Source organism: Xylocopa sonorina, chromosome 7 (assembly GCF_050948175.1).
Source record: "Xylocopa sonorina isolate GNS202 chromosome 7, iyXylSono1_principal, whole genome shotgun sequence".
NCBI classification, from domain to species: domain Eukaryota; kingdom Metazoa; phylum Arthropoda; class Insecta; order Hymenoptera; family Apidae; genus Xylocopa; species Xylocopa sonorina.
The window spans coordinates 4086672-4108778 of NC_135199.1; the positions used below are offsets into that span (position 1 = coordinate 4086672).

General features: G+C 42.3%; 2 protein-coding genes across 4 annotated transcripts in view; both read left to right on the forward strand.

The window, feature by feature from the left end:
• Window positions 1-22107, forward strand: part of Cwo (transcription factor cwo) — a 377930-nt gene that overhangs the window by 301992 nt on the left and 53831 nt on the right. The window lies entirely within an intron of this gene.
• Nep2 (M13 family metallopeptidase neprilysin 2) lies at window positions 1023-21220 on the forward strand. Of its 2 annotated transcripts, none has more exons than XM_076898222.1 (10): window positions 1023-1276; window positions 14599-14747; window positions 17247-17384; window positions 17477-17722; window positions 18023-18234; window positions 18578-18754; window positions 18854-19348; window positions 19436-19727; window positions 19825-20075; window positions 20796-21220. In XM_076898222.1, exons 1-10 carry the CDS (start codon window positions 1245-1247, stop codon window positions 21132-21134), a joined length of 2331 nt encoding a protein of 776 aa, XP_076754337.1. In that variant the 5' UTR covers window positions 1023-1244; the 3' UTR covers window positions 21135-21220. The 2 variants fall into 2 exon arrangements, with proteins under 2 accessions (XP_076754337.1, XP_076754338.1); XM_076898223.1 differs by having other exon boundaries at window positions 1027-1276; window positions 17280-17384.

Consider the following 22107-nt stretch of genomic DNA (forward strand, 5'->3'; position numbering starts at 1 on the left):
TTCATGGTCCTCATCTTTTTTCTTCGATCGATACTTACGAACGAAAAGTGTTCCCTCTTGTAGATACGCGCGCCCATCGATCCCGTTGGTTCCGAGTAGTAAAAGAATCACGAATCCAAATTCGCAGTTCTCGTATTTCTTTTCAAGGTTTCGGCATGCGACTGTACGTACACCAAGTCGACGCGAAATAAATGTTTCCGCGATGCAAGGTAATCTCCATCATACAGAGGAAGAGAGCAATTTTTGCGATGCTTCGGAAATCACTGACGCGCACGGTATCATCTGCTCCGTGGAAACACGGACCGCCAAAGCGAGGGAGGGATCTATAAACACACAAAAGGCTTAAACCGGCTTTGTAACATTCAAGGGGAATTGAACCTAATTTTAAACGTTTCCGAGCATCGAATCGTAAAAGAAAAATCGTAGGATCTCGCGACTGTTATTTAAAATACAACGGAACACAAGTTTCTCGCTATTTCGTTTCACGATTACCTGAAAGAATCGCATATCGTCTTCTAAGCACAGGAAACCGCTGGAAAACTCGACAGCCGTTCAGACAGTCCGCCATTCGATCGTAAACCGCGTCGTCCCCTCGAGCGCATCTTCAAGGAGACTCGGGATGCGACTTCGCGTAACGATACATTTGAATCGTGGCTCCGTTTTCGTTCGACAGACCCGTGAAACGAGCCTCCGCGCCTTCCTGGATCGGTGTGGCCGCCGATCGGTTCGGCGATTTTCGGCAAATCGACCGGAACCTCTGCGTGAGCGCGGGAAAAAGGAAGAGGAGAGTATCGAAACGCGGAGCAGCCGAATGGGAACGAGAAAGAGAGGGCGAGAGAAGTAGGGAGAGGGCGTTTAAATACGAGGAGAGACGCGCGTGCTCCTTCAGTCCGGCGCTACCAGCCCAAACCGATTCATATCCGGACCCCGGAGAGAACCAGAGGAATTTCACGAGCACGAGTTTCGACGAGGGAACAACAGAGAGAGAGAGAGAGAGAGAGAGAGAGAGAGAGAGAGAGAGAGAGAGAAAGAAACGAAAGCAGAAGAGAAACCCTCGCGAAACGAAGAAACTTCGTACACCTCCGGGATCCCCCAAGAATCGCGTTGTTTTCCAAAATAAGAGCTACCGGTTAGAACCGTTCGAAAGCATCCGAGAGTGTCTGTGGTAATGTGTCAGTGAAAAGTTTCGGCTGAAGAGGATCGAGAGGAAGAGAAGAAGCGAGAGAAGCCGACGAGGAAACAGAATGACCAACAGCATGAAGCAGACAGTTATTAAGTGAGTTTCACTCGATCGTTGTCGCATTTAATGTTCGCCGACGATGAATGAGAAAATCGGCGAAATCGAGCGTGTATCGTCGATCCGAAGAGAAATCGTACACACGGGATAGAAGTAACGATAACGCCTCTCGATACGTACCCGTTAATTTAGAAAACGTATTAACTGACGTTTTATTTTTAGGATCGTCGATCCTAGATGACGGTGTAAATATCGTTTCAATTATCGGCGTCTAATTTCGCGACGACTTGTTCGTTCTTCCGATTAATTTCATCTTGATTAAAAGCGTCGAGCGCACGTAAAATGTTCCTTTATCTTTTCGTCGGACGCTTTTACGAAATTACATAAGAGCTCGCTGGAAATCAATTAAACTGATGGCAACTAGCGATATGAAACTAAAGCGAAACATTACTTCGTTACGCAGGATAAAGGCACGTTATCGTTGTTAACGATATACCGAAACAATTAGAGTAATCGACCGACTAGGGCTATTACCGCGAATGCGCACTCGCCATTGTTCTGCTACTATTCGCGGTAACTCGTAAAACGAACGCGTTTTTTTAACCACGACAGCATCAAGCGACTTCGCAAATAACTCTTTGAATATTCATAAATTGTTCGCTATTTTAGTCGTCGATAATGACATTAAAATTAGAGAAATAAAAGGAGGAAAGACAACAACTTCGATTTCATCTTACGCTGACACTTCGCTCGACGTTGTTTCTTCTTTTTTTAAACACGATGCCACAGTCTGTTTGTTTGGCGGCGAATTTGGCGCCGAGATAGAAACTTATCGTTGTGTCGCTTACGATCCGCGATTAAGTAAATCGTCTCGTAAATAAAGCTTCGTTTATCGAGAAAGTTCGAAAAACCGTTAGATGCAGTATCTCGCGGGCGTGAACGCAACGGACCTACATTTTTTTGCCAATTCGCACGCGGCTCGAAACTCGGGTCTGTCTCTCAAAATTTCTCTTCACCTTGTACAGCAGTCGTCAACCGAGGTGAACGCTAATAGCGCAAACGAAAGAAGAAAACGATCGATCGGCATCGAGTGTGCAACGCGTTAACGAACCACGATTAATCCTAAGAAGCTTGAACGCTTATCCAAGGTGTGTTAATTTCGCGATGTCTTCGGCTTCTGAATGATTTTATGGTCGATATATTTATTAGAGTCTCACTCATCGACCCACTGACTTAGCTAAGATCTAACGTCTTACGTAAACGAGGCGTCGTTTTTCCTCGCGGGGAGAAATCCCGTGATTTCAATGCAGGCTGGGTTCTCGGTGATAAAACAGTCCGTCCAGGCGTTGATGTTACGCCGTCGCCGTTATCGTAACCGCGGCCTTCGCAAATAGTCCTTAAAGATTGCTTAAAAATTTATCCGTGGTTACCTCCGCGAAGTCGTCCGGTTTCACTAAAAGAATTTCGAGGTTATGCAAATCATTCGAATGTTTACATTTACGTCGTACGTCGGTTCGATTCTTTTCGAACGTCCGTCAGCCGAATGCTAACCACGCGCAGATTACCATTGCATATTTTATTCAATACCCGCAGCATCTTCAATCGAATCGTCGTCCTCTGTTCTCGAATGGCTCTGTCCTTTTTACACCGACAGGAAAGTCGAACGGTTAATTCGAATCGTGAAGTGGTCGCTAATTTCAGTTTACTTCCTAGTCGACCGAACTAATTAGTGTTATGCCACTAACGATCTTATCACGACGAGGAAAAATGCGTTCCTAGGCCACCGAAGGTCTGGTACTTGTGTAAATTACACAATTTCCTATCTCACCTTGGTAGCCATCGAAGACCGTGAAAGAAACTGGCCGTGTGCGTGCCGAAGCTGCGAAATTCGATCGATACGATTGAATCTCGCGGCGTTCCAAGTTTTCCTTGACGCGACCATTTTGTTTACCCGCCTCGAGGGACGTCGACACGGTTTCGATCGAATTTTGCGTGTTTCCGTCCTCGTTGCCGTCGTTTACCTGCGACGTATCAAATTTCGAGCGTCACGCGCGGCTACGATCGAATATCTTGGTAATCGGTTGCGTAAAATATGCTTTGCACCAGGGTTTTGTAAACGTGACACGTATTTCGACAAGAGGAAACGCACGGTGAACGGACTTACGCAGCCCGCAGGACGCATTGATCGTACTGATCGAGGCTCAAACTCGATCCACGGTGAAAGTTCTTCGTTGCTAGTTTCGTGCTCAAGTGTATCATACTTTGCACCTCGAGAGTTTACGAATGCCTGCGCGTATATCCATCTCGTGATCGAGCGGAGGTTGACATTCAGCGATCAACAGGTATCGCTCTTGTTTCGTCGAAAGTCGGAATCTATATACGGATATCTTACAAAAGCGTGGACTATTGATTTTTCTTCGATTCTTCTTCATTTCTATGGTCACCGTTCTTTCTATGTAGCTAGGATTTTTTGATACAGGAGAATCTTTTTAATAGTCGAAATGGACGTAACGTTTAGCTGATAATTTCTTTCTGGTTATCTTGCATAAAAAGCGATCTCAAAGTCTAAATGCGCGGAGAGACTAAAGGCTAAGGTTATCCTCATCCGAATTAACATTCTAGTATATTTTAATTGAACATTGAATTTGAAAATTACGTTTAAACTCGATAATTATATTTTAGATATAATCGCAGGTGTAACAATAACAATGATTCATTTTAATTATCTTCTGTCTTTCTCCAGTTACCAGTGAAAGTCTTATTTTAGATATCAATCTGTGGATTACAATTTCTCTCTAATGCTCTACATTACCTTCACAATTCTTTCTTTTCTCACAGTCCATCTCGATGCAAAATCGTCACTTTTTCCGTCGTTTCGAATACTGAACTTGGTTTCACGCGCCACATCATATCGCATCTCAGACGCCACGTTCCCGTTGCACTATCTGCGAGCCTTTTCTTCCAAGTTCCTCGCGAACTCGCCTCCCAAATCGTTTTTGCAAACAATCGCGACAACCTTGTGTTACTTCTCACCGATTGCGCAATCGTCTCTTTCCGCCGTCGATTCTGCAGTTTTTTTCTTTTTTTTCGGCGTTCAACAGCCGATAGGTAACGATAGCGACGATTTTGGTCAATTTCGTTTCGATCGAATTTCGCACGGATGGACGAACGCCAGGGAACGCGAAACCTGGCGCCATCGCGAGACAGTCGAAGCAGCGAAATCGATTTCTGCGGTTATAATTCAAACAACTATCGTTTCCTCTTCCTCCTCCACTTTTCCTGATTGAGAACGAGCAATATCATTTCCACTTTCACGTTTTCTGTAACACCGCCAACCCTTTCTAACGTCCTACGGTCCGAGCGTAACCCGTCCGCAAAGTGTTCGCTGAAAATTTTGAAAAAATATTCGTTTCCTGGTACGATCGCTCCTAATATGCTGCACTTGTTAGAGTCCCAGGCCTCTGCACACCGGGAGTCAAGGAAGTAGTTCAGGATAGATAGAAAATAATCTACTTTCTTCTTTATTGCGAGCGAGCTTTTCGCTGGAATACGTGCGGCTACGAGGAAGAATGCTATTCTTCCGATTAGTCGGTTGTCTAGCGCGCGATTTTCCCACGCTGCGAAATGAGGTATGTAAAAGGGAATATGTAAATGCAATTAGGGTGAAAGCAGAAAGAAAAGGAAAGCGAAAATGGGGAGATCCGCCGGAGGGAACAATTACCTTTCGCGACATTGTATGCAGATGTACTACCATTTCTCGATCATTCATCGACATAACGATGCATCGGTTAATAAAGAGGATAATTAATGATGCTCGTTATACTGAGAGATAATGTTACTTTGTTACGTTCCGGATGTAAAGACATTGGTTGAATTGAATAATTGATATTTCGCGTGGTAAAATTTTTTAATCGCGAGCCACGATATGACGTAATCAGACGTCATCATTTTATTCTAGGTACTCGTTAAATCGTATAATTGAGGAAAATGAAGCGGAGGTTAAGTACGTTGGAACTGATATTAAATTAGCGGCTGACTAAAATTCAAACTTAAATCCGTTTGCGTGCACTACTTTCCTGACTAGAGCAGCTCGGGTATTTGTAGAATCGTATCTTGTTGCATATCTACCATACTTATCGTCGGTGTTTGTTGAAGGTAATCATGGTATCTCGACGGAAAAAGAATGGGAATCTTCTTGACGCTTCGTTAAAAATACCATTACAATCTCGTTAACAATCGAGAACTAGGTAACTCCTGTTAGTAACGGGTGAAGAGTAACCTTTCCCATAACGCACAGTATCCGCAGCCTCGACGTTTCGAAATAAGATAGCGATATAAGACACAGCTCGGGGAGAGCAATAAACGCGAAGATCTTGTAAAACAAAGCTCCTGATCGTAGAAAGCAGAAAACGCTGCACAAATAAATGGACCAGAAAAGAAATAAAGTAACAAAGCTCTGGCGCCACTTATAAATTCGACGGGGTCGAGTCGCGTCTACGAAAATCTAACGGTCCGCGAAAATAGAAGTCGATAGCCCACTAGCCAAAAAGCTCTCGCCAGAGAAACGTCCGTGCATGTACGAAAAGATTAAACGTACAAGTTCCGGGAACTATCGATGAAATTAAGAGGATTCGGTAATGAGAACTTTCCGCGACGCAAAGAGTTTCTAACATTAGCGACAGTGGCTCGTCGATAAAATGAGACGAGTCGTTTGTGCCGTGACGCTAATTACTCCGAGCTACCGCTTTTACAGTGTACCTGGCTGACGACGTTACGCTCTACCCGCGATACCTGCTACGTTATTGTTGCTGGCACGAGCAATGTCGACACCGTCGTATAGTTCGTCGACAATTTCATAGTCGACGTTTTAATTAAATTTGTCGCTATCTAATGAACGTGGCACGAACTAAACTTGCAGGTTTCCTCCATCAACGATTCCGTTAACATCTTTTATGACGTACCCTCTATGCACGCCTGATGAAGTAACCGGCCGCTTTGATACGTTTATCGTCAATTTACCAACGGAATAAAATAGAATAAAATACACGCTCGTATAATATAGATACACGTGTTGACGCGATCGAGCTGTTTTCTTGAAGATATAGAAAAACGTGATGCTTCAGCGACATCCATATCTCGCGATTGGTCAATCGCGCGCGTTCGCGTGGAATAAAAATGACAAAAGATCATCGAGAGGAATCGGTGATGCTATTTTCCTCGTTCAAGTGACTAATTACTCTACAAACGATTCGTTGCACCCGTTGTGTTCGAAACTGAAAGAAATTTGCCAGGTTTCGGAGGGACGTTCGAAACTCGACGAATTGCGAATGGAGGTTCGATACGAATCTCTGCAGAAATAGCTCGTAACGTGGTCAGTTTTTTATCAAAATTTTTACAGCCATTTCGCAACGGAGGAAGTGAAAGTGCTCGATTTCCTTCGCGAGAGAAGGAGAGAGAGAGAGGAACCTCGCGAGCGAGAGAAAGAGAGATAGAAAAGTTGGAGAAACCTGGCGATCCTAAAATAAAAATGGAACCAGAGATGCACGTTGCTCTCTCGAGTCGTCGTCGTATAAATTATGAAAGCCGCGCGAAGGTGTTGCAAACGCTGCGAGCGATTCCACGCGAATCGGAGGGTAATAAAACAATGGCGTACGCATGCTGATACACCATACAAATATTTGCATTCGACCATAAACGAACGCTGCGCACGTTGGATTTTATAACCCAAACGAATAAATGTTGAATTATATAAATTTCCGATTCGATTATTTAAAACAGAGAACCATACGACTTTTATCTATTTTCTTTTCTTTGCTCGTATTTAGTCTGCAAGCTCTTACTTAAAATACGAGGAGGAACAAATTAATACGAAACATTTTTTTCACAACAATTACTACGAACTAGGCTGCATCGAACTGTTTATTTTTAGAATGTTAACTCGTAAAATCAGACTTCTGATTTCTTAACGAAGATAATTATTTAAATCCAGGTGTTAGACGAACGTTGAATTCTTCTCGTAGCATTTTCAAACCATCTGCACACAATACGTGCCAGGCAAGAAAAGAAGGAAAAAGAACATCGTTCTTGTCCCTGCTACGTGATTATGATTGAATTGCGACGTTTTTCGTTTGCATACCTGTTTGCGCATAACCGGTTGTGTTCACCGGTAGATCATTGTCTTATCAGGCCCACTTCTTTGGCTTCTGCATAAAAGGCGGCGTACTTTCTACAGGAAGTGACTGTTCCACGTAGTACTGGCTGGAGACTGATACAGAATAATCGTTCGACCGTTCAGGCACGATTCGTGTTGAATTTACACGTACGCGCACATATGTCATTCGCTGACACCCTGAGAAATTCACGTACCAGATAACTGCGAGCCTAATTATCTTACTAAACCAATTTCACAACCGTCCACAAACAAATACTAGCGATTACTTTTATATCGTATAATATCGAGTGCTTCAATAGTTTTCGCGTCCCCGAGAAGCATTTGCAGTCACCTTGAAACCGCGACGAATTATGCTTGACGGAACTAGGTGTATCGTAAAGGTGGTCACAATGGATTTGTATTCCACGCGACAAGCCTCTTTCGTTTCCTCGACGCGTCCACTCTGGAAGGAAAAAAAAAAGAAGGGAACCAGCAAACGAGGTCTCCCCTAGTTTACGCGAATTCCGGGCAAACAGGGTCGTTCGCGAGACCCGGATCGCGACGAAGTTAATTGTAAATCGGGAGGAGGAACGGCGGTCGCGAGCGCGGCGTACTACGACGCTTCGTTCCTCGAGGAAGGCTTCCTACGACGCCCACGGTAGCCTCTTTGATAAGAAAATTAGCGAAACTGCATTATGACGTGGACGTTTTTAAGAATGTCGAGCGATTGCTGGATGGCACACGGTAAATATATTCTGTAACGAAACTGGAAAATTGAGGAAGCTCGCCTTAAAGCGACGGTGCGGTGGAATTCCGGGGAACGTTGACTTCGCCGTAGCGCGCGAAACAGTGACGAACCGGGTAATCTGCGGAAACGAGACGATCGTATAATTGACGGTTATAATACGTTTGCACGATGTACGCGGAGGAGGATCGTGATCAGAATCGGTGAGGATCGACGGAGTTGCAAAGACGCGGAGCTAAGTCTCCGCGAAGGCGGTTCGAATGCTTAATTCGACTCGTCTGATGGTAGTATCTCGGAACAGGTAGAGCCTTATCCTCTGTTAGCCGTCGTGACTTTGAACCGTCCAACTGTTTAATTAAATAGATATTCATCGTGTGTTCTTTCAAACGTTTATCGATTAGTTACGCTTGTGGAATTATATATATATCAATTCTGTGAAACGAACGTTGAAAGATTCAGAAGAATTATTATAGACGAATGTTGTATTCATATTTCTGATGTTCGTATAATTCGTACGTTAAAGTTTTTGATCCTCGCAAAAGGATCAGTGGACGAAATGGATTGGAAAAATATGAAGGTGTTTACGGAATGTTGAGTCGTTTGATAGACACGTGCGAGGGTTAAGATTCGTTCATTAGCATGCAAACCGCGCTCGTTTTATGCCATTTCAATTCGACTCGGTGTCGCGGTCGTGCCTCTCCTTCAGCATAATGCGTGCTGAAAGGGTTGCCTGGCCGCTGACCGGTGAATTTCAACTTTAAAAGGCCATAGAACGCCTTCTACTTCAGTATCGCGCACAGTAACGTGTCGATCGTTTAAACACGTTTCATGATAACGATTAACATTGAAGATATAATTAAACTTGATATTGGTATGCATTTAATTCCACAGACAATTTCCGGAATTTTTTTAAAGAAATTGAATTCAACTGTGCGAATCGCTTAACTGCATCCAGGTGATTCCATGCGAAACTGTTGCCTACCGATTTTCGAACTTGCTCGCGTCGGTTCGACCAGTGTTGCGACGATGCGTGATTGCTTGCTCGCTGATGCGACAAATTCCGAATCGATCAGGTCCTTAATTTCGTCCCCTCGGGAGCAGATGACACAAAATTAGGGTAGATCTCCTCTGGCCGCTCTAATACTGACTAACGATATCGTTGATCTCATTGCTCCAGCTCGAAACTCGTAACAGATTTTACATACTCCCTGAAGAGTATTTCCGTTATTTATTTTTACACTCTTTAGCCTATTACTTTTTCTCTCAAGAAAGAGCGGCCTTCGCGTAAGCACCACGCATAAGAATCATGATTCGATACGTGTACATCCGGTATTTTGCACCGGATACCTCATGTATACATGTATCAGCAGTCTGGTTAAACAAAACCGTTTGAGAACTCACTTAAGAGAGGGAAGCATGGTCGTGTTAGTTATCGATCTGTCGATCGTTCAAGCATCCGTGATCTATACGGCTCGATCGAATGTTTCCTTCACATAGGAAGTGTGTCAGGGTGATCGCCAGAGAATTCTCACCTGACGAGGTGGTGTCGCGTTCAATTTCCTATTTAACCCTTGTTCACTGTTCCGATCGATTCGACGCGAGTCCAAAACTGGGTATCTCGTAACATTCCGTAAAAATATTTATTTGATTGTCTTTCGATTGTTCTTCCCGATCGTAACATGCACCGTTTATGCCCAATAAAACGCTTCCAGCGTGGTCGTAAAAGCGATGTCCGACACGCCAGTTAATTGTTTGTTTACCCCTGAAATACTACCACGTTTCGATAATCCGTAGACATGTAGGTGAAATTCCGTCGCAACGAGCTGTAAAGTTGCAACCGCAATCTGATAGCACTGTAAATAAATTTTTCTCGATATTTATGGTACTCGATATGTACTTAGCATCAAGGTGTCAGAACAACAGTATTTTTTAAGATAGCCTGTTTGTAATAAATGTCGTTGCTTCAGACGTCACGCGTGAAATTATTTTACGCGTGTTAGTATTCCAGATTGCAGACGCGGCGCGGTACGGTATAAATATTAATATAATAAAAATGTAATAAAAATAAATGTTCCCCCTCGTTCTTCCCTTCTACCCATGAACAGAAGAAATTTCCATTGTAGCAACTACGTTTTTCAAAATCCTTCAGCGTGTTAAATGTATGGGAAAGGTCGCGGAGCAGCGCGCTGCAGCGCACTGCAGCGCAGCGAGGCGATTCAGTTCGCTGTAAGTAGATTCAGTTAGTCGCGCTCAGACAGCGAGCAGACTCCGATAGTCTGGAGGAAGGTACGATGCGTCGAACTGAGTCTACTTGCAATTAGTCGAATCGCCAAGCGCCGCTACCCTTCCCGACCTTTACTACTTATGAGCGCCATTTTGGATGGTTGAAAGGTGAATAAAATTTGTATTTTAAAGGAGAAGAGACTCTCGAATATCGGATACGAAAGTAATCGATCTTAACCCTTTAACTATGGCAGAATTTAAGACGCATCAATCATACTATACGATAGGAATTTATTCACGATGTATACTGTTGATGTATACCGTTAATAATAATAAAAAAAGTATATTCAAATAATCGAAGCACTGAATTGCACTACATTAAAACAATATTATTCACTTCTTTGTATAAGCGCCTTTAAGCGCCCATAGTATCACAAGCGCAAGTTTTTTAAACGTCTTTAAGCGCTAAACACTAATCGAAGGGTTGAAAAAAGGATTTTCCCGTTTATCGCGTTGACCGCGATGCATCCTGATGCGTGTTGTCCCTGAAGGAGGTCAATACACTCGCGTTGCACCGCGCCGCAAATCATATTACACGCTACACTCCCGTTGTCGAAGTTTAAACGATACGAGACGATTTACTTCCTCTACTCGATTTTGTTGCCACTGGACGGCACTGAGATGCATCTGCGCGAACGATAAGAGGATTACGATACTTGTTTGCGATAGGAGGCACTCTTAATTAAAAATTGATTACGCGGATTACGCGGGAGGTGCTTGTTAAGCTTTATCTTAAAAATATGTGACACTGGTTAACCTTTTTACAATACAACGAGCACGGGATATGGTTTCCAATAAATTATGACACGATTTAACAAGCTTGATTTCAATAGAATTTTCCATAAATTAAGCGTGTTACGAAAAATTGACCGCGACATGGTGAACGTACCGGAGTTGAGCAATTAGCACCTTTTAGCGGAATTAGAGGTGTCGATGAATATCAGAAAGTCAACTAATATTGCGAGGAATGTTTAATCGTGGGAAAATAGCGACTGAAATGAATTCTTGTACAGTGAGTCAGAAAACTTTTTATCTTTGCAGATTATTATCGATCATCGATGATCCACGAGACATAAATGCCATCGAAGAGGAACGCAACTATATGGCATCGAATTACATTATAAAAGTGTCACGTTTGATATATCTTGGTCCAATGCCGAGATACAGGATATCTCGGAAATAAGGTTACGTTCGTTAGTTTACTATCCGAGCGTGATTAAAATAAGAACTAGAAAAGTCGGTAATTAATAATTAGTGAAATTTTTTTCAAAATAAGAGCGCGCCGATAAGATCGTGAATAATTTGAGAAGTGAAACGCGGATCAACATTGTCAGCTGAGCGCGATAATTTCCACGTAAAAAGCGGATAAACGATGTATCGCCTTTTTAGCGAATAAACGCGATTAAAGAGTTATCGCGCGATGTGAGTAACCGAAGAATTACATAATCGTGCGATCATTTTTCACGAATTTCGCGGTAACGCGGCTCGTGCAAACCGATGACGTATCTGGAACGAGTCTAGTTACTTGTACGAGACCGTTCACCTATTTTCGCGACGACCTTGTTACCTTCTTCCACCGTGTGGAAGAGTCTACGTGCGTTGCTTGGTATATCGTAATCGACGATGTGTGTTATAATTCTCGAAACATGAAAACCGGGCAAAGTTCAACGAATTACGCTATTACGAGTCTTAAGAGATTAAGAGGCGTGTTATTTAAGTAACTCTTATGCCAAGAATTATGTAAACAAAGTGATATTGTAACCAGCATATTTGTATCTAGGCTTGCTTCACGTGTGAGCCCTCATTTTTATCGTGTCAGTCATTTGTATACAGAATTCATTGTAACGCCGAAGGCATCGCGATATTCTTTTTCATTCCCTAACTGATATTCACCAGGATATATGCAGCGAAGAGGAATACTAACAAATCTGCATCGTCGTAGATTATTATCAATCAGTTTTGCAGAATTCTTCCTTTCATTACTCGATGATAGATCCTTTTTACGCGACAGGCAGCAAGTTGAATCTGGTTATCCTTGGACTGTACTTTATCAATGATCGTTGCTACGAGTCGACGTTCATAATCGATCGGAGAACCGTTTTGAATACGATCTAAATAACAGGCGAGGATAAATTAAAGTAATTGAACAGAAATTTAGCAGCCAATCTTGCGGCCATTTAGAAGAAAGGATGTTTGAAAACTAAAAGGGGGATTCCAATAATAGCACAGGAATAAAACTAATCCTCGTGTGTCGTTCTAGACATAGATTTAAACGCGTTTCGAACATGCCCTGCCCCAAAACATCGAAAAAAAACCGTGAGAGCCGCACTCTAATGGTTCACGCTTGGTCGCCGATCCGAGCTACTTTTCACTATCGAAAGGTAATCGAGTTCTGCATAACGGCTGTGTACACAGAACTGTACCGCGGCTGGTTTCAACATTCTACGCGCCCCGTTCCGTTGCAATTATTTGTCTAGAGAAAAACGGCGAACCGTTAGGCCTCTAGCTCGTAATCCAGTAAACCGCGGTCTCAGAGCACGAGTCGCAAAAAAAGACCAGTTTACGGTCTACTTTCGAATTTCAAAATTTTACGAAACTCTGCTTTCTACGGTATAAAAGAAAATCTCCACGGTTTGGGAATGCAATTGAAATTACTCGCTGTCAAACGCGCCCGGTTCTCGTTCCCGATTCGCGGTGCGAATGGAAGTCAATTTCGTCGAAGGTTACGCGCGAATATCTGCAATTAATTGTTACGTACTCTCTCGAATACGCCAATTGCGTAACACGATGTTGTGACACGGTAGATAATGATCCGTGTTTATTCTGTAATGCGACAATACGGGCATGAGCAACAATAGGAATCGATAACGACCACTGTACTTCTGCGGCATTCCGTTTTGTTCTCCTTTTCCCGGGAACTTTTCTATCACACTTCGTTAGACTTTGCATCGTTGATTTTACTAGGTTCGTTGACACCTCCGTGATTATACCATCGCTCGCTTTAGTTCGCGCTTTTTACTGTGATTCGAACAATTCGTAGTCGAGAGGTGTGAAACGCGCGAAAATTCAAGCGTTAGGCGTGAAAAGGAAAACGATTAACGGAGTGTAAAAACCTCTTTGAAGATAGACAAATACGGCGTAAAAGAAAAGTGTGAACGCGACTTTTTAGCGAACACTTTTAGCGAAACTTAGTAAAAAGTCAATGAGTCGTAATCATTATATTTCTCCTGTGGCTAGTTGTTCGTGTAGCACGAAATTAAGTGGTTGTAATCTAACGATACTTTGTGATTATCCACGAGTGGATTCATCAGAATTCACGTTTATCATCCGCTTAATTTCCAAACTTACGTAAAGAACCGCTGCAATTGTAAAACTCTGTTTCTCTTTAGGTTATCGTTAATATGCTCGTCGAGTTACATAAATTCCCGGTGATTTCGAAATTCGCTATTCCTTAAAGAGATTATCCGTCCTTATTTTCAACCTTCTTGAAACCTTCGAAATCACAAAAATGACAGTTACCAACGTTCATGGAAACCCGTCTCCTTACAGGGAGATTCCCTTTTTCTTCCTGAATCATATTCTACGGTTGATTCAACATGCGCTTCAAGGTTCCCAGGGCCATCAACGCGAAACAATTCCGACGTCCTTCTATTAACAGCCGAGCTTTTACTGCTCGTTGCTGTTTTACAGAGCGAGGAAGATGGATCCTCGCGGGTCTTAAAAGATCTACCAACTCCTGCCAAGGACGTAAATACGCTAAGAACGACATAAACCTTATCTACGATCACGTGTACGAACGAACAAGCGTCGCATTAAAATTCAAATGCTCGAAACGCAGTTGCGAAACGTACAAATTATTAGCCTATAAATTTCCTGCAAATCGAATCGTAAATACTACGTTGATCCGTGACGAATACGGTATTGTACATATTTCTCTGCTTTGTCAGCTCGTTTTTTAAATACGTGTTTCCCCAACGAGCATTAAAACCGATAACAGTAATGTTCCTCGAGTAAAAAAGCAAAAGGATTGTTTGGATCGTAGAAGTACCTGCCTTTGACCGTGTAGCCTAATCTCTCGCGATAACGAATAAGAATAACTTTGTGGCATAATTGGAGGAAAGTGAGTTCGCACGAATGGAAACGAATTTTAATACAAATTGATCATTCTGCGTCTTGCTTCAGGAATCCAACATGGTGGAAGAGGCGATCATCGCTGGAACGCGGGTTAACTGTGATAGCAGTTTGCGGGATACTTGTTTGCATCGCGTTGGCTGTTGCACTTGGTATTCTGGCAGCGAACACTGTGTCCTGCAACACGTCATCCGAGAACGGTAAGGCAATTTTTCCATAGTTTCACCAACAAATTTGGCTTAGCCAATAATAAGAAATGCACGAACAATTACATTTTAAATCATTTTCTAATGTTTCAAATATTTTTCATGCTTCACCCATATCAAATGTATTGTGCAAATATCCTCGCCCCTCGTATTGCTGAATTCCTACATGTTTTAATAAAAAAATACCAAGACACCTCGTAACATGAATTCAGGGAAGTCTATTAATATTTTTTCATAGCAAAGATTGTTATATTACATTTACGTAACAATGATTATTAAATTCCCATTAGCGACCATAATTAAGATATCATGCAAAAGTAACGTCATATCAACGGTACCATCCTGTGATAAATTACAGGTAATTTTCTCACAGCATCGAACTTAACCACATCACGATTAATATCCTCGTGGATTCATAAAAATGACAAATCATCATTACGGTTCCATTGCGATTGAAACAAAACTTTTAACGACGTTTAACAGCCCTGCTTTAATTACATTCTCGTTAAAACATCGACAATTTGTTGGTTTCGCATCGTGACTGTCAGTTTTCACCAGAAACACAGAATTACAATCCTATTTTTGTATCAGTTGATCCCGGAAGGATAAACGAGCAAAGGTAAAAACCGGTTTCTTGCTGATAATCCGTAAATTGTTTCCGTGCACAGCTTCTACCAGGGTCTTGGAAAGATGATTACTACATTAATATTTAAGAATAGTATACTAATTTTATAGTTATGTCGCTCTTTTCAACTCTTCTTACCATTTTTCATCTCGTACTGAAAGGGAACAAATTTCGTTCATCTGTGGAGAAAAGATTCGATGACCGTTCCTTAGGTAAAAAATAAGAAAAAACAATTAAAAATAGTAAACATATCAGACACGTGAAAGCTGGTCAGATTGATGTACGACCGAGTCGTAAACTTCTCCGACAGCTAGTGTCACGTGCGACCTATTTCCTCGCACTGATTTACCCCCATTAATCAACGCACTTTGCTTGGACTCTCGAATCATTATGTGACAGCATGAAGTGTCAATACCAACGGTGACCAATTTCCGCGGTACCATCTGTTAGATGCTTGAAATCCGCACGTTGCATTATACAACGCTCAAATAACCAAACATAACAATCCTTGAAAACACGTTCCGAGAAAACAGGCTTCTTTTACTCTTGTCCCACGTGCAGGACTATAATCGTGCGGTTCCCCGCTTCCTTCGCGTGGCTGTACATGGTACGCTGCATCCGTGAGTTTCTGTTTCCTCTTTCTCCCCTTACGTCGATTATAAGAATCGGCCAACAGACGATACGAGACGCGTAATTTGACGTCAAAAAATCTTGACGTCAATAAGAGTCTGCCGAGTCTGACGCATCGGGGGTAAGTGATCGCTGTTTTCAGAGTTACTCACCCGGACCTGCCCGCGCTTTCTCGGTCATTCCCACCCGCGTACGAACGTGCGCTCAAGTTTGTATATTTTCCGATCGACCCCCCGGTAGCTTCATAAAAGAACCACCACACTGAATCATCCGAATATTTTTACGGATCATCGGCAAACAACATTCGGAATTAATCGCCGGTGCGGTGGCGCCGACGAAATGTTTCTTTATCTTGTTCGCGAATGGCCGCGGAACGGGATCGATGAGGGAACCACGATGGATCGACGGTGGGCTCGGATAGAGTTCCTCAACTTTCGCGATCACGTTGAATTGTAAATGGGTAAACATCTCTGGGTATTGGAAAAACCTTACTCTGGCAGAGTATCCGGAGTGAAAGACACTTTGATGCCAGCTAACGGCAGGGTATGAATAACAATGTATGCGATTGTGCAATTTTCAACGGGCTCGTATCGATTCTTCCCTTTTGGAGAAGAACGTTGAGTATATTCCAATGTGCGAATTGCTTAACCTTCTGTAATAGGGAACTTTCTTCAGTCGCGACAATGGAGAATCTAATTGATTACAGAGTCTCTTACTTTGATCTCTTCAAGCCTTTTTAGATATATTAAGATTATTTTTAAATGTTAGTCTTCCTAGACATAGTCTTCTTCTTAGATAAAATTAAACGTAATACAATTTGAATCCTTTAAAATATTTGATACACAAAAAAAATAGATGCTAACAAAGCTGTAATGATTCACGATAATCTACCAAATAACTTACGTAAACATATATCACGAGTCCATGCTTTTTCCGACTTTTTACCATCCTGAGTCATCATCGACACTTACGATCTTTGCTTACTGATTTTCAACCACTTTCAAATTAAAATCTTACGATTATGCCAGCAGCTCGAACAATGTAAACAAATGTTCGCAGAATATTTTCATTCATAATCACGTTTAACATCGTAAAACGATATCAATTAATGCATCGTGTATTAATCGCACAGCGTCGCAGCTTGAAAGGTGGCCATTACTAACAATCATTAACACCGTTCTCTTGCATTGTTTTCTGTGTTGCAAATCGCACCCGCATCCGCACCTACGTGAAAGTAGACCCCGTTAACTCAGAAGGATTACCATCCACAGCCGAAGCCCTCAGCGGACACGAGGACTCGAAGAAGACTCAGGTCGTGGACAAAGGACCCGGCTGTGACGAAGACATATGCTACACCCAAGAATGCATTCACACGGGTTGGTAAAAATTTCTCCAACGGAATCATTTTATCGCGACAATCGTAGCGCGGTTCAAATTTTCTAAATTACACCGAACTACCGTTCTTCAGCCTCCAGATTATTGAAGAACATCGATTTCGATGTGGAACCGTGCGACGACTTCTACGATTTCGCTTGCGGTGGTTTCTTGAAATCCACCAACATCCCAGATGACAAAACCAGCGTTAATACGTTCTCCGTGATCAGCGACGAGCTTCAGAATCAGCTGAGGACCAGTATCGAGGAAAAGAGCCCGTCGGACGAGCCAAAACCGTTTAGGCTTGTGAAGAATTTGTACAAAGCTTGCATGAACAAAAGTGAGTATGTGACTTGGACGCGAACGTCGCATGTTCTCGCGGTAAAAATTGTGATAAATGAGCGACGCGTTAAAAAGAAATCTGGAACGAAGTATTTTAATTACGGGAAAGAAGTAACACGATGTATGAACGGGAATTAAAACGGTTCCAGAGAGAACTGTTATGTAAAGATCAAGGGGGGCCTCTCAAACGGTAATATAATTGTTACGAGCGAAAATAATTCTTGCACGCGCTGTTATCTCTGTTAATAAAACTTAATTTATACGAACCTTTTCACGACGTGGCATTGAATTGTTTCAGCGGTTATCGAGAAGCAAGGTTTAAAGCCTCTGTTGGACATCCTGAAGAACCTCGGTGGCTGGCCTGTATTGGAGGGCGACCAATGGGACGAAGACGGATTTAATTGGACGGAATCCGTGTACAAGTTCCGCAAGATGGGCTACTCGGTCGATTATTTCATCGATTTCAGCGTCGGCGTTGATCTGAAGAACAGTACGAAACGCATAATCGATGTACGTACAAAAAAAAACGAATTCTCTACTCTGCGTTTAATTTTGAACGTGGCAGCAAAATTGCAATGCCTCCGAGCGGCGCGATATCATTCGCTAATAAAATTACATCAGTGCGAATTGTTAACGCAAATACGGCAATCCTTAAAATACCATGCCGCGGAATGGAATTGTGTAACAGTAATTGATTGATGAATAATGCGTACAGTGTATGAATATATAAACGAATTACGTGTGTGATTATAATTGAATATTTAAATACGTGATAAACGAGGCTATTTAATAAGTCGACGATTTGAAAATGTTTGCTAAGGTAATAACTATTAGAATTGTCTTTTTTTTATAGTTGGATCAAGCATACCTTGGATTATCGCGCGAATATTTGTCGAAAGGCTTCGAGGACAAGATTGTGCAAGCCTATTACAGCTACATGGTCGATATCGCGGTGATCCTTGGGGCTAACAAATCTGAGGCCGAAATGCAGTTAAGAGACTCGTTGCAATTTGAGATGGACCTTGCCAACGTAAGTTTAATCGAATGCAAAAAATTTCACTGCCAATGATGCCATATGATAAACGTATATGATCTGATTAACAATTCGAACGAAATGCGAAACCTCTAGATCTCTTTACCGAATGAAAAACGTCGCAACGCCACCCTTCTTTACAACCCCATGACGGTGCAAGAATTATCGAAGACCTACCCCAGCGTCCCATGGAAAGAATACTTCAACACACTTCTGACGCCCAACGCTGAAGTAGACGAGAACGAAGTTGTGATCGTCAGCGTTCCTAGTTACATCGAGAATTTGGAGAAGTTGTTGGCCGCCACCCCGAACAGGGTGCAAGCGAACTACGTGATGTGGAGGGCAGCAGCCTCCTCCGTCAATTACTTGACAGAAGAAATACGAAAGAGGCAGCTGCAATATTCCACGGCGTTGAGCGGCAAAACTGAACGGGAGCCCAGATGGAAGGAGTGCATCGATACAGTTTCCGGTAGCTTGGCCATAAGCGTCGGGGCGATGTACGTCAGGAAATACTTCAAAGAGAATGCGAAGAAGAACGCTCTAGAAATGGTAGCCGATATCAGACAAGAGTTCACAAAGATACTGGAGAAGGTACATTATTATTTACAATTGAATGTCGATTTAAATCTGATTCATTATCAGTGGTTACGTATTTAAACAAATATTTAACATCGTTAGGTCGACTGGATGGACGACGAGACAAGGAAGAGCGCCCTGAAAAAAGCAGCCAGCATGTCGAGCCACATCGCTTATCCGGACGAATTACTGGACGATAAGAAGCTCGAGAACTTCTACGAAAAGCTGGAGCTAAACACTGACAATTATCTAGAAGGCATTCTGAATCTGACTTTGTTCGGAGTCGAATATTCTTTCAGTAAATTGCGGAAACCCGTAAACAAAAGCGACTGGATAACCCATGGAAGACCTGCTATCGTTAATGCCTTTTACTCATCCATCGAAAACAGCATCCGTGAGTATCGCTTCACGATAGTAGGATGGAACGATCGTTCTGTAACGTATCGTTGAACTAACACGGAAAAATCGACGTTTCTTTGATACTGCTGTAGAATTCCCTGCTGGTATATTGCAAGGCGCTTTCTTCAGCAACGATCGACCGAGGTACATGAATTACGGTGCAATTGGGTTCGTGATCGGGCACGAAATAACGCACGGCTTCGACGATCAAGGGAGGCAATTTGACAAGGACGGGAATTTGGTCGATTGGTGGGCGCCGCAGACAAAAGAGAAGTATCTGGAAAGGGCGGAATGTATCATCCATCAGTACGGCAACTACACCGTCGAAGAAGTGGGCTTAAACGTAAAGATCGTCCGACTGTTATTTATTTCTTATATCTCTCGTGTTTCTGTTTTTCCCTTTCCTCATCGTCTGCGTCATTCGCGTCACGGATACAAATATTTGTTCGATAGGAATTCTAAATTTAGAGATGGTGAACGAAGTTGATTTCTTCACTTAATACAGTTCCTTTGCGTAAGCTCTCTATCGAACCCATGTGATCCAAACAATGCGTAACGATTATGTCGGTCTACTGTAATCAGGTAACAAAAAATGAAACGCGAACTTATTCTCGACGAGGTCAAACGAGTATGAAGCGAAAGTATCTGTCTGGTAGGCTAGTGATTTCTATGTAGAGTAATGCGTCTTAATAGTGCACATGGTTTTCATAGTTTTGTTTGATAATAGATGTCTGTTACGCTTGATAAAGTTTATTGAGAGCAAACATAATGTTCGTCTCGATATAAGTATTTATAGCAGCGTTTCTTCCCTTCTTCCGGTTTCAAAGTTCTAGTTTATTATTTTAGTATCAACGATGAAATTTGCGTTCTACATTGCCGCTGTCATAACTATCTTCACTTGAAAGGAAATAGGGAAGTCTATTATTTAACGACGATCATCTCCGACGCAATATGTCGATGTATACACTTCTCACTCATTTTTTCAACTGAAAACTACTGTACGAAGTACGCATTTATATTCGAGAAGAAATTAATAAGAAATCGATCGATCTTTTTATTGCAGTTAAATGGCATTAACACTCAAGGCGAGAACATCGCGGACAACGGTGGAATAAAGGAAGCGTACTTGGCGTATCAAGAATGGATCAAGCGGAATCAGGCGGAGCCAAAATTGCCAGGACTTCCATACAGCCCTGAACAGTTGTTCTGGATTAGCGCAGCGAACACCTGGTGCAGCAAGTACCGACCGGAAGCGATGAAGCTTCGCATCACAACTGGCTTCCACAGTCCCGGTAAATTCCGCGTCCTGGGACCTCTGTCGAACATGGAAGAATTCTCGAAGGATTTCAATTGTCCCATCGGCTCGAAGATGAACCCAGAGAAGAAATGCGCGGTCTGGTAAAGGTCAGCATAGTGGAAGAACGAAGTGACAGCGAACGTTAGTGGTTGAATAGGCCCGATGAAACTTGTTCTTCGATATCTTAAAAAAAAGAAAGAACGGTTTGTGGTCAAACAGATTCGTTCTCCGGATGAGTTCCGTTGGAAACGATTTTGATCTTGATTAGATCAAGGGAAATCGTTGTCACGAATAATGTTTGCGTGTATTTCGCGGATCTTGATGGGATCCGTAGAAAATAGTAGTAGTGACGGTGCTTCGATGGTAACGATGGAACTGATGAAATTCAATCGGGAAGCACGGGAGAGTGCTCGAGCAAGATCTCGCAGAGATGCCCAAAGAGATCCTCGTTAATGAATTGACTTGAATTATACACGATTACACGGTGCATACTACTAACATTGTTCGTTAATGGATAAGTCCTTTTTTATAAGAGAAAAGTAATCCGGGTTTTACCGAGTACTGTAAATAAGGAAACGGCGGGGAGGAAGGAGTGGGCGCATCATAACTGTATTTGACATTTTCTTAAAAAATCGCGGTCTGAAAAAGTCGAACAAAACTGTACGATAGATCAAAATGGAAGAAAGGAAATGAAAATGGACACGTTTAAACTGTGATGATTTTATAGGAATCGACAATAAAATATTAGCGAGAACGGTCTTTCGGTTAAAAAGCTGTACGATGACGCGCAAACGAGAACATATAGGATTAATATATTATTAATTATATTTTCAAATGACACTGTTTTGCGGATATATATTAAGTAAAAAAAAAAAAAGTAACACGTGTGTTTTGCTATCTGTATAACATTCGTTAGGCTCCGTTGAGCAGCGTAAGATTGTTGATTAGAGTTACCATTTTGAAATACTTGGGCGGTGTAGTATTAATAGTAGTTTATAACACGCGGGTGGAAAAAAATACCTGTGTGATTACTTTTATACCGTTTTAATTTTCTTTCGCATCTACGTATCACTTAAGT